Source organism: Pseudovirgaria hyperparasitica, assembly GCF_010093815.1.
Source record: "Pseudovirgaria hyperparasitica strain CBS 121739 unplaced genomic scaffold EJ05scaffold_1, whole genome shotgun sequence".
In the NCBI taxonomy this organism is placed as follows: Eukaryota; Fungi; Ascomycota; class Dothideomycetes; order Acrospermales; family Acrospermaceae; genus Pseudovirgaria; species Pseudovirgaria hyperparasitica.
The window spans coordinates 1,799,670-1,821,587 of NW_022985549.1; the positions used below are offsets into that span (position 1 = coordinate 1,799,670).

The 21,918-nt window shown below is 51.0% G+C and overlaps 11 protein-coding genes across 11 annotated transcripts; 7 read left to right on the top strand and 4 right to left on the bottom strand.

The window, feature by feature from the left end:
- The first annotated feature begins 357 nt into the window (after positions 1-357).
- Positions 358-1,839, top strand: EJ05DRAFT_23698 (uncharacterized protein). The gene is made up of 3 exons (XM_033740020.1): positions 358-1,161; positions 1,237-1,317; positions 1,372-1,839. The coding sequence occupies exons 1-3, from the start codon at positions 456-458 to the stop codon at positions 1,500-1,502; spliced, it is 918 nt and encodes a 305-aa protein (XP_033605477.1). The 5' UTR covers positions 358-455; the 3' UTR covers positions 1,503-1,839.
- A 1,093-nt stretch (positions 1,840-2,932) lies between these two features.
- EJ05DRAFT_481878 (uncharacterized protein) lies at positions 2,933-4,635 on the top strand (the record flags this gene model as incomplete). Its single annotated transcript, XM_033745120.1, has 2 exons — positions 2,933-3,382; positions 3,442-4,635. 2 exons carry the CDS (start codon positions 2,933-2,935, stop codon positions 4,633-4,635), a joined length of 1,644 nt encoding a protein of 547 aa, XP_033605478.1.
- Positions 4,636-5,178: 543 nt separating this feature from the next.
- EJ05DRAFT_506669 (uncharacterized protein) lies at positions 5,179-8,855 on the bottom strand. Its single transcript, XM_033747845.1, has one exon. The coding sequence runs from the start codon at positions 8,456-8,458 to the stop codon at positions 5,315-5,317; it is 3,144 nt and encodes a 1,047-aa protein (XP_033605479.1). The 5' UTR covers positions 8,459-8,855; the 3' UTR covers positions 5,179-5,314.
- A 1,140-nt stretch (positions 8,856-9,995) lies between these two features.
- On the top strand, positions 9,996-11,438 carry EJ05DRAFT_495871 (uncharacterized protein; the record flags this gene model as incomplete). The annotated part of the gene is made up of 2 exons (XM_033746300.1): positions 9,996-10,262; positions 10,311-11,438. 2 exons carry the CDS (start codon positions 9,996-9,998, stop codon positions 11,436-11,438), a joined length of 1,395 nt encoding a protein of 464 aa, XP_033605480.1.
- Positions 11,439-11,879: 441 nt separating this feature from the next.
- EJ05DRAFT_495872 (uncharacterized protein) lies at positions 11,880-13,805 on the top strand (the record flags this gene model as incomplete). Its single annotated transcript, XM_033746301.1, has 1 exon — positions 11,880-13,805. One exon carries the CDS (start codon positions 11,880-11,882, stop codon positions 13,803-13,805), a length of 1,926 nt encoding a protein of 641 aa, XP_033605481.1.
- Positions 13,806-14,215: 410 nt separating this feature from the next.
- On the bottom strand, positions 14,216-15,916 carry EJ05DRAFT_447487 (uncharacterized protein). Its single transcript, XM_033742273.1, has 3 exons — positions 15,713-15,916; positions 15,422-15,655; positions 14,216-15,368 (listed from the first exon to the last, which is right to left on the bottom strand). The coding sequence occupies exons 1-3, from the start codon at positions 15,826-15,828 to the stop codon at positions 14,516-14,518; spliced, it is 1,203 nt and encodes a 400-aa protein (XP_033605482.1). The 5' UTR covers positions 15,829-15,916; the 3' UTR covers positions 14,216-14,515.
- A 71-nt stretch (positions 15,917-15,987) lies between these two features.
- EJ05DRAFT_23796 (ribosomal RNA assembly protein KRR1) lies at positions 15,988-17,159 on the top strand. Its single transcript, XM_033740027.1, has one exon. The coding sequence runs from the start codon at positions 16,070-16,072 to the stop codon at positions 17,078-17,080; it is 1,011 nt and encodes a 336-aa protein (XP_033605483.1). The 5' UTR covers positions 15,988-16,069; the 3' UTR covers positions 17,081-17,159.
- On the bottom strand, positions 16,913-18,379 carry EJ05DRAFT_471980 (estradiol 17-beta-dehydrogenase-like protein 12-B). Its single transcript, XM_033743085.1, has 2 exons — positions 18,142-18,379; positions 16,913-18,093 (listed from the first exon to the last, which is right to left on the bottom strand). The coding sequence occupies exons 1-2, from the start codon at positions 18,328-18,330 to the stop codon at positions 17,239-17,241; spliced, it is 1,044 nt and encodes a 347-aa protein (XP_033605484.1). The 5' UTR covers positions 18,331-18,379; the 3' UTR covers positions 16,913-17,238.
- An 86-nt stretch (positions 18,380-18,465) lies between these two features.
- EJ05DRAFT_534459 (Erg28 protein) lies at positions 18,466-19,328 on the top strand. The gene is made up of 2 exons (XM_033749185.1): positions 18,466-18,664; positions 18,759-19,328. Exons 1-2 carry the CDS (start codon positions 18,602-18,604, stop codon positions 19,128-19,130), a joined length of 435 nt encoding a protein of 144 aa, XP_033605485.1. The 5' UTR covers positions 18,466-18,601; the 3' UTR covers positions 19,131-19,328.
- EJ05DRAFT_23830 (uncharacterized protein) lies at positions 19,083-19,621 on the top strand. The gene has a single exon (XM_033740030.1). It carries the CDS (start codon positions 19,211-19,213, stop codon positions 19,559-19,561), a length of 351 nt encoding a protein of 116 aa, XP_033605486.1. The 5' UTR covers positions 19,083-19,210; the 3' UTR covers positions 19,562-19,621.
- A 16-nt stretch (positions 19,622-19,637) lies between these two features.
- On the bottom strand, positions 19,638-21,647 carry EJ05DRAFT_23792 (uncharacterized protein). The gene is made up of 3 exons (XM_033740026.1): positions 20,189-21,647; positions 19,810-20,129; positions 19,638-19,759 (listed from the first exon to the last, which is right to left on the bottom strand). Exons 1-3 carry the CDS (start codon positions 21,489-21,491, stop codon positions 19,682-19,684), a joined length of 1,701 nt encoding a protein of 566 aa, XP_033605487.1. The 5' UTR covers positions 21,492-21,647; the 3' UTR covers positions 19,638-19,681.
- Positions 21,648-21,918: the final 271 nt, after the last annotated feature.

Sequence of the window (21,918 nt, forward strand, 5' to 3'; positions counted from 1 at the left end):
GCGAACTGGCGAACATGTTGCATTATCGTGGTTCCGCCACACGTGCTAGCTTGTATGATTGATACTACATACCTGAGGACTGTGCCACTAGGTCAGACGTGGAAAATCTTGCAGTACGAAATTTTTTCGTTCTAACACAGTGACATTCATGGCGAGCACGCCTTGCAATTCTCTTAGTTAATGGATTAACCTAGAATATAGAGAGTGGATAGATATAACTGTGACCAGTGGCTCCACTTGTCATCAAATATCACTATGAATAGATATCCATAGGAGCATAACTAAAGGGATAGCCAAGCGAATGTTGCGCGATCATATCTTATGGTAACATTCTTAGAAATGTTTTAAGGTAAGACACATGCCCTATAACTTACCATCTCTCTTCTTTTGTGTCTTACTGCTTCTTCTATACACCCGCTCTCTTCTCTAGCCAGCACTAGGCAAGCACTCTTTTGATGTACTTCCACTTGAGTACAATGTTCACCCTTACAACCCTCGCACTCCTCATAGCGATTTTTACTCCTTCTTTGGCGATTAGAGATGTCGGCTTCCATCAAGCATGTTATACCAGCAATCCAAGATTGGGCCAAGATTTCAGGGAGGCTGTAACAATGGCTCGGCAGGCCTTTGAGAGCATGGAGAAATGGAACCATGGCGAACAGAACACCGCATCCCTATTCGCCAGGTATGCCTATGAGATAATCTTCCGCCGTCACACCCAACAAGGCGCTTGGCAAGACAATATGAATTTGCAAGGCGAGAATCAAGAGAATGACCCGATTCGGCAAGTGGTGACTCGGAAGCTGGACGAGCTTGGGAAGCTCAAACAGGTGCCCCGATGGGAGCGCGCCGATATGCTCATCTTCTGCGATGACAGCCGCTGGAAGCAGGGGCAGTCTCGTGATGGGGAACCAGCACCCTGGAAGGATGAGTTGCTAGGTACGATCCTATATGAGCCGCCGCGCTGTCGTGGTATGGATCAGGAATATGTGACATATCCACCCAGTCAGTCCCATTCTCACGTTGTTGAATTCTGCCAAGGTGCGCGGAGGAGGTACACAGGCAGTGAGATGCTCCAGGGTCAGACGATAAGCACTATCCGCGAGGAGCTTCTATTTCCTTTGCTCTTGGAAATGACGCTGAAAGCACCGGATTTCCAGCGTAAGTCTATAGCAGTTCCTTTCTACAGTCTTAGCCATGTCTACAATGATTCTGCGTGTACTAATGCCGTAACAGCTATGACGGAGCGTTCTATTTCCTGGCAAGGCGTTCTTAGCCTAGATGGGACCCTGGCAGTCTCTAATGCAGAAAGTTATGGTAAGTCTCAAGTATTCTTGCAGGACTCACCGAGCGACCATTAATGCTGTACAGTATATCTTATCCTCATGCACCGTTTGTATAGCCTGGGCCTCATCGTACTAGAGATGGGACGTGGAACTATTGGACCAATCCCAGGTGATGGATTGGCCTGGCATCTCAATATTACCGAGCCGCTTACATGAATGGGCTTGCCTATATCAAAACTAATCACCAATCACCGGGCCATCTCACTTTCCCTACTGCCCATCAGTGTGTATCTGGGGACCTCAAGATCTATTCCGTATACAGCGAAGCAGAGCATAATCCATGTCAACACAACTAAACCGTGCAGGTACAGGACCGTACTGGATGTACAGCTACTTCAAAACTACTTCAGACTGTTCCCGTCCAGTTCAAATTACGCCCTGCAATGGAGCGATATGTTGGAAAGGAGAAAAAGATACAGAAACGGGACTCGTTCTCTGGATGACATCACGGACGCTCCCGCTATACAAACACCAGCTCCTACAGGAGAAATTCCAATACCCACAGCAAACCTCAGAGGCCTTCGCTCAAGACAGGACTGCCAATGGATCGGTAGATGAGCAGCTTATCGGATGGAGACACGGAGAAGCTCGGAGAAGACCTCACAAGGAACAACCCCAGAATCCTGCCAAGCAGTTCGTGTGCACACAGACCTGTCGCATCGCGATGCGCTATTTACACACGATTCAAGCATTAGAGAAGCGCCTTCGATCGCACATTGACTTGGACAGCCAAAGAATACGCGCCTCTGCATATAAAGTGGACATCACGCCGACGGCTCAGATACATACGACCTATAGACTGAATTGCGAATAAACGAGAACAAGGAACTTCAACAAGCTCTATCAAGTGTGGCAAATATGATCCAAGGTCCACAAATGGAGAGACTCAACGTCCTTGTGTTATGAGGCACATGGCTAGTCATACCTGTAACAAGCCTGACGGTTATTATCGACAGACGCAAGAATTGAACGCGTCTCCCGTGCAAACTGTATTCACTCGGCCAGGGGAAAAACGAGTACATTCTATCTAGCACTGACAGTTTGGCTGGTGAATGAGGTGGCATGGTAAGTCCGTTGATTCGGCAATACGTAGGGTGGGCGATTGAGAATAAACAGCGGGCATTCGCTGGTGGTAAACTTGTTGAATAGTGTGTTTAGTGGGGATGAAAGCAGCGAAGTGGACGGATATCGTATTCGCTGAAAAGTAGGAATGAGACATTACTGTGTTTACTATTCACTCACAGTCCATTGTTTCACAAGCCATGGTTCCTGTAGACACTACGGGGAAGGGGTAGCTTGTCCATGCCCGTTCGTCCAACTTCTGAATATTGTGCTGGGAATGCCGACACTAATTACAGCAACAGCAGGCTTCACTGTTCAAGGGATCACTTTAGACAAGTTATCACGGTCTACCACAGCCAATGAATTCTAGGCGCCAGTCTTGGCAATATAAGTGGGTCCCAGCTCCGGCTAGCATGTCGGGCGCGTACAGCGAACCACCCATCTCATCCAATGATCCAATCTCTGTTGCTAGTATTATAGTAAGTGCCACGTACAATATACGCGCCGCTGCCCACCCACGTTCAATGTTTCTGCCTGCTCTAGAGTCTGAGGTTCCCATCATCTATAACCTTATGCTCGAACTGCAGCCTCCAATTCCGCGTAAACGTCCTCGGTCAGAGCCACCGGAGCCCAACGAAACGTCGCAGCCTGTATCAAAAAAGCAGAGACCCAACTGTCCCTGTCCATCTCTGCCACCGCCCGCATTTTGGGACGACTTATCAAAGATCTGGTTGACCAAACGAGCATTGAGAGAGCTAGACCGAAGAAATATTCAAGCTGCTCCAAGCCTGCCTCGTTCACCCCAACGACGAGACCGCCGACCAGTCGCCTCAAAATTCGTCGCTGGCCAGAATCGAAATTGCCCAGCTACACACTACGCGGCTCACTATATACGTCTCTGTAAGCCGGAGACCTTGAAAGATATAAAGCTATTTGCCAGAAACGGTGGTCCAGACCTATCGGACGTGAGGAACGTACGTATTGGAACGACCTATACACTGATGATAAAGCTAATGACGCTCTCATGGGCCAGTACCCTGAGGCTATACCTTCTTCGACCCCTACAATGAGCCCAAGCCGTTCGAGGTCCCGGGGTCGACAACGGGGCTCTGCAACTGCCCCAAGCACTAAGGCTACCACAGATACGACGAGAACGAAGAGCACGGGGGTATATGACCGTAACTTTCAGCAAAACCTCATCGATTACAGTATATATCCTTCTGAGTACATACACCCCGCCGGCCATGCAGCCCCGAATCCAAGGAACTGGCGGACAATCAATCAGCGATTAGTACAACGTCGACCTTCTCTTTCCCCGTCCAAATTCGGGGACGAGGACTATAAAGGGTTTATGCAAGCGGATGCGAATGCCTCCAAAGAAAAGCAAGTGTCAGAATCGGTAATTCCCATTATCGAGGGTAAGGTTAGAGACGCGAAATGCCGTTCAGGAGGAATCCCGTTTACTAACCTCGACCCCCTGACGAACGGCACGCTCAAGCCTGGTAACCCGGACTTGTATTACGGCGCCCGTCCAGAACAGCTTAGTCGAGCCGTCCGCGACGAGATTGGAGGCCGTATAATCCCTTCGACGCAGCACGATCTTCCCCTGGTACCAAACTTTTTCCTAGCAGTGAAAGGGCCGGACGGATCAGCTGCGGTGCTTAAACGACAAGCTTGCTACGATGGTGCGCTAGGAGCGAGAGGTATACATAGCCTTCAGTCGTATAGAAGTGCCGAGCCCACTTACAACAATAACGCATACACTATAACCTCTACATATCATGCTGGCACGCTGAAGATGTATACCAGCCATGTTGCCCAACCGCGGAGTCCTGGAGGCCGTCCGGAGTATAACATGCACCTACTAAAGGCGTGGGCTATGGATGGTGCTCCGGAGACATTTAGACAAGGAGCCACAGCGTATAGGAATGCAAGAGACTGGGCAGAAGAGCAGAGGGATGAGGCAATCAGACAAGCGAATGAAACCTCGGTAGAAGCTGAGGCGCCGACCAGCAATGCAGGTGCCAGTCCAGTCCCAAGCTTTGTAACGGCAGTCTCGGAGACAGAAGCCTCCCCTATGCTTCCTCCAGGCCCTGAGGGGTCCAATACTTCAGTAGATGAAGACCTTGAGGATCACGCACATCCAGCCAAGCATCCGATAGACCGTTCAAAGACCCCTCAGGCACGGCGTAAGCGACGCCCTGCAGGCGAATCTGATGGGACATGATATAGTCATGGGCTGGCGGTCAGGAACTGAAGAATCGTATGCTTCAGGCATCAGAATTATGCGAAGTCTAGTATTCGTAATTGCGTTATCTTTGATACCCCAATGACATGTAATCTCCTTCATGAGAAGGGCTCAGACGTTATTATAGTTCTGATTGGGTTGATTGGCTATAGAGGCCCCTTTAAGCGCCCAGGGAGGAGGCTCTAACCTCCTAAGCCGCAACCCCCTGCGCTACACGTCTTGGTTTATTCCGTTCGGTGTAATCGAGAACGCCTGACGGCAAAGTACCTAGTTGTCGCCGTCGCCGGCCAGTAGTAACAAATGACCGAAAAATATTGTAGGTACCACCCACCCGAGCGGCCGTACCGGGTCGGGTCGTGGTGAGCCAGTAATATCCAGTTGTCGAGCAGTGCTGCTTGAGCACTTGTATCCACCCGTACGTAAGGTGTCAATCTAGTATATAGAACTCCTGGTGGCTGAGTAGATGTCTATATACCTATATCAAGTATACCATCTAGAGACTACCAGACTATAGGTAAGTATAAAATTATCTAGAGAGTAGAAAGTTATAAGATTGATATAGATACAAAGAATAGAGAGTAGGAAGTTATGGAGTTTACATAGGTATATGGGGCTAAATAAAAGACTCTACGTAGCCACGGCGCACCATATTCCAGAATCACCGCAACAGTTCTCCCAGCACGCCTGCGACATAACACACCGTCGCGCCTGTGATGCCGGCTACAAATACCCTGCTCACACCCCCACCTCTCGTCTCCTTGCGCCCTCTCCCCTCCTCCCTAGTCTCACGAATTACGTCTCTCTTCTCCCGCTCCTCCTCTCTCCCATCCTCTCGCCCAGCGCCCTGATGAAACGACACGAAGCCTGTCAGACTAGCAAAATTGCCGCTCGGCGACTGCGGGAGCTGCGGGAGCGGAACGGTCGTGCCGTCGACAGGGTTCACGTTGCGCGCCCGCTCGCGTTCTTCCCGTGCAGAAGCAGGAGATACAGTGCTAGCTTCGGTGTCAAGTTTGAACTCCGGCGAGCTATTCTTGCGCAGGACTAGGAGGTTTGGTTTGGCGTCGACGATGCTGTAATCGGGTGAAAGGTGTAGGACGAAGCGAAAGGGTTTGTGCAGACGGCGTGCCGCCTGTTCGAATGAGAGTGTGGGCGATGTAGAGTACGTAACAGAGGTGAGATCGATCACGGCCATCGGGCTCCTTGGCGAGCGGCCTGTGGTGATAAGTTTGAGGGATGTGAGCGAGGGGATCGTGAGTAGGTTGGTAGGGCCAGGTGACAACTGGGCGAGGGGCAGCTTTCTAGCGTCCATGTGCGTATCGTGGTCATACAGTTTGGCTAGGTTTCCCTTCTGTTGAAGTTTAGGTTGAAGAAGGCCTTGTTTCGCACAGAGCTTATAGAGCTTATGTCGCTGGCGGCGCACCTGCTTATATCTGTTGTACACACCTCTGAGGTGCTCAGGTGAAGTATTCATAGAAGCACCACTCTGTTTACTGGTGTCCCAGGCCTGCGACGGCAGTTGTATAGACGAGGTATCGGATCCAGGTGTTACAGACTCACGCATCTCATCTTTGAGCCCTGCTCGTAGATCGTCCTTTCCATCTCGAATACTCGATGTACACGACCGCTCGTACTTTTCGAGCTCACGTGTGAGATTATCTTGGGCAGAGTCGTGCGATTCTACAGCAGCGTCGGGTGGATCAACGGAAGGGGCTTGTGTCTCGTAGTCCCGGGGCTTATGCCGCCCCTGTATCTCGTAGTTTTTCAAACGCCGAGCAAGAAACGGATCAAAGCCATCGCTGAACCCATCAACAGATTTCTCTGCCTGTGTTATAGGAGCTGGGGACTTCTCTCGACTAGCACTGTCCAGCGGCTCCAATTGCACCAAGTGAGACATGTGCTGGATATCGTATGATTCTAGGCCTTTGAACGATATTGGTCCATCACCTTGCATACTAGGATACGTCCCTTCAGATGTCCCAAGTCGGAATCGTCCAGTAAGTCCCCCTTTCAGCTGCTTAAGACGCTCGGATGCTTTCATCAGAACGCTAAGGTCGTCTTGGACATGCTTCAAAAACAGGTCTCTAGCCTTTTGGAGGTCGAAATAGTTTTCTGCTGGCATATGTTTCAAGCTACATAGTGACTGCTGTATCTCTGCTTGAATCTTGAACAGTCTTTGGTTGATGTCCTTGCGCGCCGTAATAAAGGACTCCGAATCTGTTAGGAGGCCCCTCAGTTGATCTCGCTGATCATCAAGCTTTGATAATTCTCGTGTCTGGCTCGGTTGATAAATCTGAAGGCCTAAGTCGGCGATGAAACTTTCTACCTGCCGTGTTTGCTTCACCATTTGCCGACATAAGTCGGAAAGCTCCCGAGGTAGGCTGAATCCAGGAACCGGCAGATTACCAGCTTCATAAGCGGACACATCCGCAGGCCCGGTCATGGTAGACTGACGTGTTTGCAAGCCTCTGTGCTCACGCATCCTTTGCAAAGCCGTCGTAAGACGAGTTGCGTTAGCGCTACCCTGTTCTTTCTCGTCCCGGAGTTGCAGTTCTTCATTAGACGTGGCGTGCGTTTCGGTGGCAGCGTTTTCACTCTTTTTGATCCGGGACTCGTATTCCATATCTGGTTTTTCGATGGCTTCCACGGGCTGTCTCTTATGGAGCTGGTCAAAGCGTTGCTCCAAGTCTGCCGTTGTGACTTTTGATGTTTGCTGCTCCCTTGTTTCCATGCGCTTTCGCAAATATGCAATTCTGGAGCGGATGTCCTCCGTCTGAAGAAAATCAATGTCATCTTGAGGCAGAGAGGAGAGCTTGGAGGAGGTTGATGTTGGTGTTCGTGACTTGCCCACACTGTAAAATGGTGACAGATCCGTCTGATCGGTCGGCTCAGACTCTTTTTTCTGTCGTTGGGGCACCTCTTGGATACCTGCCGCGCTGGAATAGAGAGAAGTAGAGGTACTAGCGGATGTCTGTGTATGCGATGTTGTGGCATGCTTGGTGGAAGTTTGTCTATCCTGCTGTGTGGACGAATTAGTTAACTCGTCCGTGGCTATTATATTGATTTTCGATTGGTACGGCTTGATAGGAAGATCCGCAGAGTCTAAATCGATTCCTATTTTACCTGAGACCATTTGTGACTGTGTCGAGGCATTCTTCATCACCATTCTTCCGCTAATCGGATCGTACAGATATTGACATTCAGAATTGTTTGCCTTGTTCGTACGCGGAACTTCAGTTGGCGTAGCCTCAGAGCCTAGATCAGCACGACGATCGGTCGGGCGAATATCATTCTTTGGACTCTCTTCCGAATTATTGTAGTTGGTCACGATATCAGGTTTCACTGTGGATTCTCGCCTCTGTTGAGTTGGCTGCTCGATACCGAACTCTTCTTGCATCCACTTTGGTATGTGATTCCACAACGGGTGTGTCCACCCTTTTCCATTCAACGCAGAGTTGGATGGACCAAAGACGGCTTTATATGGATCCTCGTCGAGCATTCGCTTCCAGATAGCCAGCCTGCGTCTTCGCAGCTCATGCCAGTCATTTTCTCTGCTATGGGTGGAAGCATTATCTTCACTGTATTTTCGAATGCCGCCCACTCTGGATCTACTAAGTCTGGGCACATATTCGTCTACAATCCAGTGTTGAGCTCCGGCATAAGCACCCTGCAGTCCGGATTTATCAAGTCGGGACTCAGACCTGAATCCGTGCGTGTCATTGTTCCGCCTCTTTCTCCAGTAGCAATAGAGCCGGGTCTTGCTGATGGAGCCAGAAACAGAAAACTGGGAGATTCGACGCGACATGGTGTAGCAACGAGTTGACAGCTGCTCTAGGGTCAACTGACTGTCAGCAAAGAGCTGGAGAAAGTATAATTTGTAGGCAATACGACTAGTATGGCGTGCGACACAGACTGTGACCAGAGTCGATCATGTACAGCGAAGGCTTCGAAGGGCGATATGCACTGACGATGACCGGACAGCAACACCTGGAAGCTAAGGGCGTTTTAGAGATGGATTCACATAGAGTTGAACTGCCACGACTGAGGCTGCGAAAGCCAGGGGTCTCAGAAGAAAAGGATAAGCATGAACGATCAGGAAATACCTAGCTGTATGCCAGGGAGTGATACAGATAGAGTGCTAAGAAGAGGAAGACTGATTCACAGCGGCTCGGAGCTGTTATTGCTGAGATGAGGACTCGTTCACTCACTTGGACATGACGGGACGCGGGGGCGGGGGTGGGGCCGACGATGTTTGGCCGGGTCGGACATGCCAAGGCCGGGGCGCTTTCACTATGCCGGAAAATGGCATCAATTCGGAATCGTTTCCTTTCGGTCTTTCTTCACGAACAGCTTGAGGTCAGTGTGAATTTCGATTTGAGCTTCCATCTTCCTAACGAGTGTCGTATATCATTGGCGATCAGACAAGAGCCTTAGACGTAGAGCTCGTAGTAAGCCAAAGAGGTTGATAGTGTTGTGTCCATTTCCTATCGAAGCAACAGTCGTGCACCATTCAATATCCAACTTTGTAATCCTCGACATATAAACTCGACTATTATTCTTGTTTCTTATCTGCGAGAAGATTATGAGCCGGTAACGAACCACAATTCGCGCTTGATTCCAATGCCAAAGGAGGTCTCGCCGTGGCCCGCTGTCCATGCAAAAAGGACAGCGCATCATTGTAGAAGGAAGTCGTTTGTAAAGCTCTCCCCTCCAATCTCAACTTCACAGATGAGATGAAGCTGTCATGCCGACAAAGTGAGCAACAATTATCAGTAGCCTTTGCCTAGGAAGATGAGATGAGCCGTCTCTTCTTCATTCGTTCGGCATCCTCGAGCTTTGGGTGGCCTCGCCTATATCAGGCTCTGTCTTCATAAAATAATTATGACTCGTTTTGTCGCCTTTGTTTGCCTACCATCATATTTTGATCATATCAGATCTCTAGTCGTCACGCTTCGCCCTTGACGTCGCAATCCCCAATTCGCGTCAATCAAACGCAGGTGAGTTCCAGCTGATCATCTCGAGTCTGAACAGATGTTCTCAAGGCATTAAGGTATAAATGATAAGTACGAGCGTAGGAACAAACTGTTATACTTGTTTCGGTTTTCTTAGGACGTGTGGAATGAGTGTTAATCAGCCCAGGTTAAGCCTAATGCGGCTAGAGCCATTGAGCTTGTTTGTCCGCAGCTACCCATGCCAAAACAACGCAAACACTACTATTCACTTTGCACCTCTCCCGGCCACGAACTCTCTTGGCCACCACTTCCTGGGCATGGCTCACCTCGCTGATTACTCCTAATTTCACACTCTTTGCAGTTCCATACACTCCTTATAAACTATATAGTATGCCTCGCCTTGTCAGGCGCGCCCCGCTTGGAGAGCGCATTCGGGCTTATCTGGACCCGGGCGAAATATCGATATGGCTCGCAGAGTTGCTGAACGGCGGTGAATGGGATGATTTTCAGAAAGAGTATGGGCTATGGATTGGAATTGCCATGAACATCCTCTTTATGATTGCAAAGGCGTCTTCAGCGAGCCCTACAATATCCTACCGCGATGATGTGTTCGGTGATTATGAAGGAAGAGGCAGCTCGGGATGGTTGAAGTACTTTGTAGGTATCACGCTGCTCAGACTTTGAACTTGTCTTACTTTTGCATAGCTATGGCTCGTCAGCATTCTCCTCACCACCCTCTCATGCACCAATGCGCTCTACGCCATGTTCAGGACACGCTCATATCGCCTCTTCGAGCAAGCCATAGAGACTCCTCTTCCCACGAAGTCAGCTCGTCGCGTACGGGTAGACTCGTCGCCCATGTCTTCATCTCCGATCAGATACCTCACAAGCCTTATATCCACAGAGACGGCAGAGTCGCGCGCCCACCCGGATGCAACACGCGACGTTTGGGAACTCAGCGTTTGGGACCCAACGCCAATTTGTCTTACACTGTTCTGTCTGTTTAGTCCAGGCCACCTGTTCGTATATTGGCTATTTATTCCAGTTGCGCCACTTGACCCAAGTCCGAGTGTCACATACGTCAAGACGATCTCCTTGATCGCACTACTCTCTTTCCAGCTTTTCTATTTGCAAAAGAACTTCCAGCAACAAAGCAAGGACAACGCAGTCGTTCATCGTGGGGTACTACAAGAATACGACAACAAGTTTGTCCACCCAGCACTTAATAAGCCGGTCCGTGATGTCGGAATTCAGACACCAACACCCCAAAGACGCGACTCGTCTGTCATGGCGACTACTGAAGTCGATGCATACACCCCGACGACTGTAATTAACCGCGGTTTTAGAACAAACCCAAATCCAGCCTATGCTTCTGCTTACGACCCGGACCATCTCACTTCACATTCACAACCTCAGCTCCGCCCCTCCAGATCAACCACGCCTGCCATGCATACTCCCCATATACCCGCCTCGGCAACAACCACCAGCACACAGGCAGACTTTTCCTCGCCAATACGACCGCACAAGACTACCACTGTGGTCCGAAACTCACAATATCGTACGTCAGACTTTGGCTCAGGGACGGGTGACGGAGGAAGTCTAGGCGTGTACTCACACGCGAACTCCCCTCTCAAGAAGGCAGCTTCTAGTAATTTTCTTCGCGATGATATCAGAGACCCAAGGGAGGCTAGCCCGAGGAAACGTGACGGAAGTCCCCTGAAAAGGGTCAGTATCCCTGATATAAATGGCCCTCCAAGCCTAGCGCAGCAGCGATTGAGTATGTACACCAGTCGAGGTGCGGGAAGACGAGAAAGTGGGAGAACATTTCAATGATCACTCACGTCATCTGTTATCTAGGCATTTCGTCAGATTGGTGAACACATACCAAGAATCTTTCACTCCTGATTTTCACATTGTCAAACGTAATTACCAGAGACTGTAGTGACATCCCTGTTCTCTTCGGCATCTCCGATCGTGTTTAGGAACAGTACCGTTCAAAATGAGGCAGCTAGGTAGGCACAGAGAGGTGAACGCCGTTTCCTGGGGTGAACGCCAAGACATGTTTCGTTGCGTTTTGTTGTGTTCGTTACCTCTCCATATTCACTATAAGGCGATCACCTTGCCTTAACGCCCCATTATTGTCACGGTCATGTCTATCACTATATATTTCTAGTTTCACTCGTGCCCTTGTCTGCGACTTGCCGTCGTTTTAACAGCCACAATATCCATTTCCCGTCTGCCAGATCACAAGAGAAGCGTCTACGCTTAGTCTCAATGGACGATTACACTGGCAATGCTTCCAATGACGTGGATGATGCAGCGAAATTGACCTTACGGTTGTCATTTGGTGCTTCAGCGGCCCGGTCAACATCCCGACCAAAACGTACCGTCAAGCCAACCGAAAAGGTCAGGGCAGCTTTTGACATATTACCTGAGCGTCAGAAATTGTTTGTCAAGCCGAGGGTCCACAACGACTCGCCTGCTCCGGAACCTGTTCTGTCTGTGTCCTCTATGACATCGCGGTCGTCATCACCTCCACCACCACCGATTCCGCTGGAAATTGACTACGGCGCTTGGGAGGTTCCTTTCTCGCCTGAGATCTCGACGACGGCAGAACGTGTCGAGCAATACCGACGACTTCAAAAATGTAAGCCCAAGTTTCCATTGACGTGGAGAGACGGCGTGATGCTGCTCAAGAATCAGGAGTGGCGCCACAACGGTCGAGTTATGAGAAGAATGGAGTGGCCGTCGGAATCGCTTGCTTCGGATACCAGATCTTTGTGGATAACACTTGAGCTTCCAGGTAGGTCGCATGGTGAAAGCGGCTTCCTGGAGTATTTCCTTGTATGGGACCAAGCTCGCAGAGATGAAGAAAGTCTTGACCGAAGTGAAGAGCTACGGCAATCGGAAAGTGAGTTGGAAAGGATTTTACGAAAAAACATTGCTGGTACTTCGCTTGAAGATTCGACGCAGGCGACGATTGAGAGTCGTGATAAATCTCCACTCGAAGACCCTTCGATAGCAGACACACGCACGGAGTCAAATGAGGTTCTGCCCTCGTTTGGTATGGACGGTACTACCGATGACCCGCGTGAGGATGATCACGCTCAAGAGGAAAAACCAAGAAAGACATTGAGCTGGACTGGCAAAGGCTCAGTGAGAAAGACTAAAGTCTCGAAGGCTAGTCTCAAGAAAGGAGTAACAGGTGCTCCAACTTCTGAAGGGGACACTCCCACTCGTCAATCGAAACGTATCATTCTCAAGTTAAGCATGAAGTCAAAGGAGCAAGGCCAAGAACCTTCTACACCAGCCTCCACAGATCATGCATCCGCAGGCCGTCCTACAACCCCACTCAAGGTGAGTCCGGTCGACACTCCGATTGATGGTTATTTTGGGCGCAAAAGCACCCCTTTGAGGCCCTCGTCGCCCCCTTCGAGCTTCCACACAAGAACCAGAACCACGCCTGTACCATCGACTTCATCCAAGAACACCGCTTCTTCCAGCAGTATAGCTGCTCCATCACTCGCCAGGGACACAGATAGACCTGACACAGCTGCCCTACCTGCACCACTCACACAACCCCATATCTCCACGACCCAAGACTCCCCTCCGCCTCCAACAGCACCCACCTCATCACCACCCCGAGGCCTCCGATCGCTCCTCCACCTCGCCCCACAATACACCACCCCCGAGGTCTTCGGCCCCCTATCAAACCCCCCAACCCCCAAATCCCAGCACCGCACCAGCACCCCCAACACCCCCAAAGAACCACAGAAACCCGTCCGAGGCCTCTACATCCCCATCGACGAGTCCTCCCTCCACAACTGGAAAGTCCCCCCGGGCACAACCGATGCTTTTGGCGTCCCCTACACCAACGATGTATACGTCCTCCGCACCCAGTTTCCCCCGAAACCCATCCTCAAGCCGAGCTTCCTTGTTCATCTGTCGCAGCTGCGTGCGCATGGGTTTACGGCGCTGGAGAGCTTGGTTGTTGAGCTTGAGGGGTTTGCGCTGAGGAAGGGGGTGGATGCGGCGTTTATGAGGCTGTTGGATAGGTGGTTGAAGTGGTTGTGTGACGGGATTGAGAGGGCGTTGGGGATGGGTGGGATTAAGGTTTGGAAGGGAACTGGGGAGAGGGATGGGGAGGACGTGGTGGTGAAGATGTTGGGTGTGCCGATGGTTGTTGGCGTGGAGGGTTGAGGAGGCTTTGGGGGAGGGGATGTGAGGAGGGGATGGAGAGAATGATTTGGCGAGGGATAGTGCTTCGTTGTTTGCAGGGAATTCGTTGGCTGAGATTGGTTTGGAGACTGGATACACGATCTTTGTATTCAACTGGAGGCGTTGGATAGGTAATAGTCGGATAGTTTCGATCCTAGTTTTGGGGTCTCTGAATTGGTCTAATTAGTCGTTAAATATCACACGATCCTGATCGAATGTCGATCTATAATACTCTTTCACATTTCTCCAATGGATAATTAAGATACTCATCTTCTCTGCACGCTGTTTTCACGCATATATGGTCCTTGACTTCGGACTCTTGTTGCTTAGCATGATCGTTCGTGAGGACAATGTACCGATGGCGTCAGAGGTTAGTTTAGAGAGAGAGAGACAGGGTCGATCAGGTAACCTGGCTATTTGTACTTCAAGGCGCAGCAGAGTGAACGACTTTGCAATAGATTGACTAATTACACACGGGTAAGAATTGTGCAATCCATTACAACAAATCGAAGATTCGTGACTCCGGCATCCCTAGCTCAGTAAAAATCGAAGGAAAAAAAAACCATTGATTTAGAGTCGCCTCCTTGTCACATCTTACAGAGCATCGTCCGCACTCCTGAAACGCCTATGCTCTTCTTGCTCGTGACTTGCTCGTGGCTTGTTTGTATACAGTTACACATGGACGTATACGCCTACCACCGCCCTTTCTCGCGGTACTTCATGCTTCCCCGGCCCTTGTATACGATGCCGTCGCCGTCGGCTGTATCTCTCCTGTCGTCGTATCCACCACCACCACCACTTCCTCCGCCTCCTCCTCCTCCTCCTCCTAGCCTACCATCACCTGGATCTGCGAATCTGTTTCTGCCGCTGCCCCATCTCCTCTCTTCTTGCCTGGGCATATCTTCGTCTCGCCGCCTGTATCTGCCCTCGTCTCTGCCTCGGCCATGCCGGTCATAGTTGCTCTGTCTGTCGTGTCGGTTATATTGATTGGGGAGACTGCGTTGCCGTCTGTGCTCTGCACTGGGCGACCGTGGACGTGAGGGCGATGGACTGCGTTTTCGCTGGTGGCGTTGTACGGGACTCGTCCCGTCTCGAGCTGGCGATCGGGAGCGGTCGGCGGAGCGTTCGCGTGGGCGGCCGCGGAGGTTATGATCTATTGTAGCGTCGCTTCGACGGCGGTCTTTTGCGTGCTTTGCTGGGGGTGTGATGGAGCGGGAGGATGTGTGTCTGTGTTTGCGGTGGTGGTGGTGGCTCTTGTGAGCTCGTGAGGGGGAGGGGGAGCGGGATGGCGAGCTGGTGCGTCTGCGCTTCTCGCGGCCGCGTTCTTCGGTGGTATGTGAGGGTTGTTCGGTCGGTCTTGGGTCTTGTTTCTTGCGTCGTTCGAGCTCGCCGCAGTGGGAGATGAGGACGGGAGTGTACGGCTTGTCGTTGTCGTCTACGTTGACTTTGGAGATTTGGTCGATGGTTTGCTGGCCTGATACGACGTGGCCGAAGACGGTGTGTTTGGCGTTCAGGTGAGGGCATGGGACTAGGGTGATGAAGAATCTATCCATGTCAGGTCTGGTGCTGCTGTGGTGTGGTAGGTCGGAGGCTCGTACTGACTACTGTTGGTGTCTTTGCCGCGGTTGGCCATGCAGACTAGATTCGCAGCATCGAGGTCTCTCCAGCCAATGTTCTCGTCCTCGAACTCTCCTCCGTACATAGATTCTCCGCCTGTGCCATCGCCCTTGGTGATATCACCACCTTGTATCATGAACTCGTCGATAACGCGATGGAATGGTGAAGCTTTGTATGTCAAGGGAGGTTTAGTGCCCGTACATATCGTTCGGAAGCTGTGGAACCATCAGGACCATGAGACAATGAGTGTATTTTTGGGAAGGCTAGCATACTTCTCGCATGTCTTTGGAGTTTTGTCGTTGAACAGCTCTATGACTATCCTTCCGATAGGTTCTGGACCCAGAGACACGTCCAGGAACACCCGCGATCTCGAAGCTGTAGTAGCCATCTATGCGACCGTGAGGATGGAGACGAGTGATGCCTACGCCGTACCAGTAGACTCATTTATATTTGTAGCTCGGGACAGCTTGCTATGCGATGCGTCAATTCCGCGCCAAGACAGTCTAGCCCCGCAAAAAAAGTTCCCATCCGATACGCAAATTCGCTAGATAATAATCCATACAGCTCTCCTCCGTCCAGCCAGACAATTCACACCACCCCAATCACGCGCTCTCCCAAACCTCTTCACGATGCCAAACCACAAACAAGACCGCCCGGACGACGACCCCGACGTCGACCCCTTCCATATCCCCGCCTTCAAGCCCGAAGACAACACCGCCGGCACCTTCACCGAAGAATCCTCCTTCATCACGCTATTCCCCAAATACCGCGAAGTCTACCTCAAAGAAGCATGGCCACTGATTACGCGCACACTCGAGAAGCGCGGCATCGCCTGCACGCTCGATCTCGTCGAGGGCAGCATGAGCGTCAAAACGACACGGAAAACATGGGATCCCGCCGCAATCCTGAATGCACGCGACCTGCTGAAGCTGTTGGCGAGAAGTGTGCCCGCACCAGAGGCAGTCAAGGTGTTGGAAGATGGGATCGCATGCGACATCATCAAGATCAAGAACACAGTCCGCAACCGGGAGAAATTTGTGAAGCGACGACAGCGAATCTTGGGCACGAACGGGTCGACGCTGAAGGCATTGGAGCTTCTTACTGAATGCTACATCCTCGTGCAAGGAAGCACGGTCAGTGCGATGGGACCGTACAAGGGCTTGCGCACGGTGCGGCGTGTTGTGCTGGACACGATGGCGAATATACATCCAATCTATGCGATCAAAGAGCTCATGATCAAGCGCGAGCTGGAGAAAGACCCTGAACTCAAAAATGAGAACTGGGAGCGTTTTCTCCCGCAATTTAAGAAGAAAAGTCTAAGTAAGAGGCAGAAGCCGTTCAAGATTACGGATAAGAGCAAGAAAGTGTACACGCCATTCCCGCCAGCACCGGAGAAGAGCAAGATTGATTTGCAGATCGAGAGTGGTGAATACTTCTTGGGCAAGGGCGAGAAGGAGCGGGCGGACAGAGAAAAGAGGGAAGAGAAGATGCGCGAGAAGCAGGAGGCAAAGAAGAGGGAGCGACAGAAAGAATTTGAGGTACCAAAGGAGGATCTGCCCAAGAAGGAGAAGAAACGAAAGCGGGATGAAGATGGAGGCGAGAAGAAAAAGAAGAAGAAAAAGAAGGCCGATGCGGAGTAGTAGGCACTCATGTAAAAGTCATTGCATTAGCGAACGCATCGGTGGTGTACTACGGCGTATTACATTTTACGGAGGCTCTCATGTACGCAACCTCGCACGTCTATCTAGGGATTCCATCTTCATATTACCTCCTATCTCTCATCATGTAACACTTGCAATTACTGCTTCTTCGCATCCCTCTCAGCCTTCCTCAAGGCCCTCTTGCGGATCGACTCGTGCATCGCCTTGTTCTGATCAATCAAGAACCTGTTGTGTGTTCCCAGAAACGTAGTCATGGCCCAATGCATGATCCCATGGCTCCAGTAAGGAGTACTCGTGAACGCCACACCTTGCGCGCCACCACTCCTTCCAATCATACCGAGCGCCGCTCTCACGAAGTCTTTAGGTGTCGGGATCATCGCACTTGCGCGGCGAATCTTGGACATGGCAGATGTTACCAGGTATGACTGCACAAGCTGGACATGCACACCCTTCGGCGCAAGCTCCGATCCTAGCGCCGAGGACCACTGCTGCAAGAACGCCTTGCTGCCAGAGTACGTTGCTAAGAGGGGAGTAGGAGAAAGACCACCGAAGGATGCCATTGTCAAGATCATGCCTCTCTTGCGCTGGATCATACCTGGAACAACAATCTGGGTCGTGCGCAGGGTGCCCATGCAGTTGATGGTGATGATGTCCTTCATTTCCTTCTGGCTCGTCTCCGCAAATGTCACTGGAATCGAGTGACTCTGTCCCACATTGTTTATCAAGATTGCAACATCCAGCCCGTCGAGCAAGGCACGCATCTGGTCGAAATCAACGTCAAGATTCGCACTGAAATCCATGGCGAGAGTCTTAGTCTCCACTTTGTATTTCGAGGATATCTCTTCGGCAAGAGCAGTGAGCTTGGACTGAGTACGCGAGATGAGGACGATGTTGAAGCCCTTGCGGGCAATTTGTAGGGCGTATTCTTTGCCGATGCCATCGGAGGCACCGGTGATCACGGCCCATGAGCCTTTCTTGCCAAACTTGGAGAGCTAAAGAACGTCAGTGAACAAGTACTAGTAGCAGTAGAGATGACTTACGGATGTTCCTGGCAGTACGAACAAGCTCAAAAGTAGCCTGATGTAGCTGATGAATGGGCTGGCAATGTAGTATGCCGATAGCACAAACGCACCAATCAACAAGGTACTGGCGGCGGCATTGTCCGTCTGGACGTGGATGCCCACCTTTGCGAGAGCTTTCTCGAGGTATGGAATATCGAATGAAGCCATTATGTTGTCAATTGCGTGGTGTGGGAAAATTGTTGAGGATGTTCCGATGTGGCATCTCAGCAGCTCAAAATTACTTAAGCACTTCCCAGGGTCCGTCATCAGGGTCCACTAGAGACACGCTCCACACGCTATGTCCTTTTCTGGTACCTTGTTGATCCTTCTCGGGATTCAATGCACTTCATCTGATTATACACCGACATCTCGACGCACTGGAGATCCGCACTACCCGCTCGTCAGTTGAGACAAATCCAGAGACTTTCATTCCAAAACCATGGAGCACGTCAGCTCATACCTCCCACCTTTTCAAGGTCTCCTACCCAAATGGCTCCTCCTCGTACGTCCCCTAAGTCTCCCTCCATACCAGACCCCGGAGCATGATCTCCCAGAACCCCCAATAGACGCCCAACATGATCTAACACCAGTTCCAGGTCGCAGTAACATCAATCGGAAACTCAATCCAGTCCTACTCGACCCTGAAATTCACCAAACGAGTCTACTCCGGTGTTTCTCCCACGCCCACGAATCCAACCGCTTCACCCGTCACACCGCTTTCAGCGCGCACTTTTGGCACCTGGACGTTTATAACAAGCCTTGTGCGACTGTATGCTGCGTATCATATCACTGAGCCTGCGATATATGAGCTGGCGTTGTGGAGCTTCGTGGTTGCCTTCGGGCACTTTGCGAGCGAGTGGTTGGTGTATGGGACGACGAGGTGGGGTGCCGGGCTGGCGGGGCCGGTGTGTGTCAGTGTGGGGAGTATGGTGTGGATGGTGAGTGTTTGGGGCGACTATGTCAAGTGAGATGGTAGGCTTGGGCTACTATGTATGTATGCACGGAAGGCTTTCGTGGACTGGAGATGCGAAATAAATAGGTTCGTTATATGTATCAGTGCATAATAACGGTGTCACGACAAATCTATCAGAAGGGAAATGCTGGTCAGCCCACGATGGACCACGAGTACACACGCCATTGCTTGAAAGTCACTGGTGACAATACATACATACAAGCTCGGCACAACACTATGGTGCCCGAATCTCAATCTCTACCATGCCCGCCAAACAAAGTGACATATGGGACACCGATCCATCTAATTCGTTTGCTTCGCTCAATGCAACAAATCAGCCGCGCCCAGCTCGAGGAGAATGTAATTGTTCAACCTTTTCCCAGATGTACGCGCAAGCTATGCTACCTTCAAAGGTATGGAGCGGAGACGAGCAGGGCTCAGTCATAACTCCGCAAGGAGATTCGTATGGGTGCCATTGAGCTCAATTCACCATCATAGAGAGCGTAGCAACTTTCATCAAGAAGTGAGGTGTTGCTGCTGCACACATCTTTGTAGTACAAGCAGCGTCTACATCTCCTCTCTCAAATCTTGGGCAGTCTGCCATAATTCGTTTGCGATCAGCTCGGGTTGTGGTCCTTCCCGTATCTATCTGCATGTTAATTGTCTCCCCAAACCAGTGACGCCCAAAGACATACCTTCAGCTGAAGCATTTGTAATTCCGGCTTGCCGTCGAGTGTACCTAAGAATGAAACATAGGGAGAGCCCGGTTTGTCGCCCGCCGGGTTTCCAACCTTCAATTCTTTCTTGAAGGGGGTGTTGAGGATAAGGCGGTGCGATTTGTCTGCGCGCATGATGAAGCGGGCCGTAATCCCATCTTCTGTCCGGTTGACATTCAACTTGAATGTGCCATTGCCTCGTTCCCGCCATGCTTTTTTGCCGTCTTCAAGCTTCACAAATTGATAGACTTTGGCCCTCGCAGCAAACAAGGTGGTTTCGCCCTCTTCGCCAGTTTCATCTGAAGATCATGTTAGCTAGCCAGATCGTGGCTCACAAGCGGAACAGGGTGAGACGAACGTTCTCGCTCATAGAAGCGACTGTCCTTTCTCTCCTCGCCCTGGAAGCTGGATGTTTTGGTAGCCTCCGGATCGTCCTCGCCGTCCCCGTTTTCATCACCATCTTCATCCTCTTCTTCATCGTCTGCTTGAGCGCCAAATGGTTTCGCTGGCTTACTGCTTAGTCCGACGATGGGCGGAGCGCTTCCACTGCCAAAGCTTGATAACTTTGACGCGCCTGCAACGGCAAAAGGGCTACCCCCGATAGCACTTCCGAATCCTCCGCTAAGACCACCAAATCCTGATCCGGGAGATTTAGCACCCGCGAAAGCGGTCTTGCCGCCAGTGACCGCCGCGAACGGGGAAGCTACGCTGCTGTCACCCAGACCAGTACCAAAGCCAGTGATAGGAGGGGGCGGTTTGGCTGCACTGGCAGTAAATGGTGAGGTCGCTTTCGCGGTGCTGAAAGCTGCGAACGGGGAGGCTGAGCTCGCCAATGCACCAAATCCTGAGGCAGCAAAAGCACTTGAAGAAGTCTGACGTTCGTCTATATCAGGTGACTTGCTTACTATAGCAGTGCCGAATGGTGACGCTGCTGTACTTGATAAACCAGGTGCCGGCTTCTCCGTTGCTTTTTGGGGCACCGAAGTCTTTGAGAGGGTTTCGGTCGTATCGGTGATGTCCTTCTGTCGTTTGGTCTGTCGCTCGTCCTCAGAGGCGTTTGTGATAGCATCGGCGGTTTTCAGTTCATCAGCGCCAGTCAAACTGGCCGTAGGAACATTGGGCTCGGGTTCCGCAATGTTAGGTTTCTTGTCTTGTACAAAGGCGTCCCCATGGGGACGCTTGTTCTTTGGGCTAGTAAGCGTGTTGCAGATATCCTCATTCACAGGACCAGATGGAGGAGTTGCAGGGCTAGCAGTATCCATTTCGCTGGCCTGGATGGCGTTGTGCGATTCTGAAGTGCCTGTTTGTATGCCGTTTTGGTGAAATTCTGCTGCTACAGGTCCATCATTATCAATAGCTGTTGTTCGCGGGCTTCCCGATAGATCTTTGGATTTCTTGCGTACATGACGTTCAGGCTCGGAATTGTTGCTACTGTCTCCTTCTTCATCCTCATGCCCCCTCTTTCGTTGCAGCGAAGCTTGATCAGAAGCCATTGTAGTATCCTCTCCTGCCGTGTTGGGCCTGGAGCCTGCAATGGTCGTTTTCTTCAGTTGTTCCCGAACAGGTTTTTCTCCAGCGTCGGATTTCAAGGGCAGACCCTGCAATGCCGACGACGAGGGCATGTGTATGTCGGCAGAGGATGAGTGCGGTGAGCCGGGCATGGCGAATATCTGCGTGCTGAATAGTGAAAAGAAACAAGGAAAGCAGATTTTGTGTAACAACTGTATCCAAAATCGAACAAAGCGTTGTCTCTTTCTCTCGTATCTTGAACGGCGAAGGATGTTCGCAGTGGGGCTTTGTAGTGTGAAACGTTATGCGTTGTCGTCCGTCGTGAGGATGAGCAGTACGAGCGGCGCTTTGTTATGGACAAAGCTGTATGGCCTATGTGAGGTATAGAAATCTGAAGAGCAAGTGATTGCTGTTTGCTGTGATATGCGGCCGACTTGAGTGGACACACTCAGCTCGTCGTTGACTTTACGAGATGAGGCGAGAAAACGGTGGTCGCATTGACAGCCAGGGTGGCCTAGAGCAACGAGAAGGAGATGCTGATACGCTGAGAGCTTTGCAAAACAGAGCGTCACGTCCGTG

What these genes read in the sequence shown, in the direction of transcription:
- EJ05DRAFT_23698 (XM_033740020.1), top strand. Translation starts at nt 456, where the DNA reads ATGTACTTCCACTTGAGTACAATGTTCACCCTTACAACCCTCGCACTC. An exon ending in GAAAGCACCGGATTTCCAGC is followed by an intron (nt 1,162 to 1,236) that starts GTAAGTCTATAG and finishes ATGCCGTAACAG; the next exon opens with CTATGACGGAGCGTTCTATT. An exon ending in CTCTAATGCAGAAAGTTATG is followed by an intron (nt 1,318 to 1,371) that starts GTAAGTCTCAAG and finishes AATGCTGTACAG; the next exon opens with TATATCTTATCCTCATGCAC.
- EJ05DRAFT_506669 (XM_033747845.1), bottom strand. Translation starts at nt 8,458, where the DNA reads ATGTCGCGTCGAATCTCCCAGTTTTCTGTTTCTGGCTCCATCAGCAAG.
- EJ05DRAFT_447487 (XM_033742273.1), bottom strand. Translation starts at nt 15,828, where the DNA reads ATGGCTACTACAGCTTCGAGATCGCGGGTGTTCCTGGACGTGTCTCTG. An exon ending in ACTCCAAAGACATGCGAGAA is followed by an intron (nt 15,656 to 15,712) that starts GTATGCTAGCCT and finishes ATGGTTCCACAG; the next exon opens with CTTCCGAACGATATGTACGG. An exon ending in AAAGACACCAACAGTAGTCA is followed by an intron (nt 15,369 to 15,421) that starts GTACGAGCCTCC and finishes TGACATGGATAG; the next exon opens with ATTCTTCATCACCCTAGTCC.
- EJ05DRAFT_23796 (XM_033740027.1), top strand. Translation starts at nt 16,070, where the DNA reads ATGCCAAACCACAAACAAGACCGCCCGGACGACGACCCCGACGTCGAC.
- EJ05DRAFT_471980 (XM_033743085.1), bottom strand. Translation starts at nt 18,330, where the DNA reads ATGGCTTCATTCGATATTCCATACCTCGAGAAAGCTCTCGCAAAGGTG. An exon ending in TCGTACTGCCAGGAACATCC is followed by an intron (nt 18,094 to 18,141) that starts GTAAGTCATCTC and finishes GACGTTCTTTAG; the next exon opens with CTCTCCAAGTTTGGCAAGAA.
- EJ05DRAFT_534459 (XM_033749185.1), top strand. Translation starts at nt 18,602, where the DNA reads ATGGAGCACGTCAGCTCATACCTCCCACCTTTTCAAGGTCTCCTACCC. An exon ending in TACCCAAATGGCTCCTCCTC is followed by an intron (nt 18,665 to 18,758) that starts GTACGTCCCCTA and finishes CACCAGTTCCAG; the next exon opens with GTCGCAGTAACATCAATCGG.
- EJ05DRAFT_23830 (XM_033740030.1), top strand. Translation starts at nt 19,211, where the DNA reads ATGTATCAGTGCATAATAACGGTGTCACGACAAATCTATCAGAAGGGA.
- EJ05DRAFT_23792 (XM_033740026.1), bottom strand. Translation starts at nt 21,491, where the DNA reads ATGCCCGGCTCACCGCACTCATCCTCTGCCGACATACACATGCCCTCG. An exon ending in TCGCTTCTATGAGCGAGAAC is followed by an intron (nt 20,130 to 20,188) that starts GTTCGTCTCACC and finishes CATGATCTTCAG; the next exon opens with ATGAAACTGGCGAAGAGGGC. An exon ending in TACAAATGCTTCAGCTGAAG is followed by an intron (nt 19,760 to 19,809) that starts GTATGTCTTTGG and finishes ACATGCAGATAG; the next exon opens with ATACGGGAAGGACCACAACC.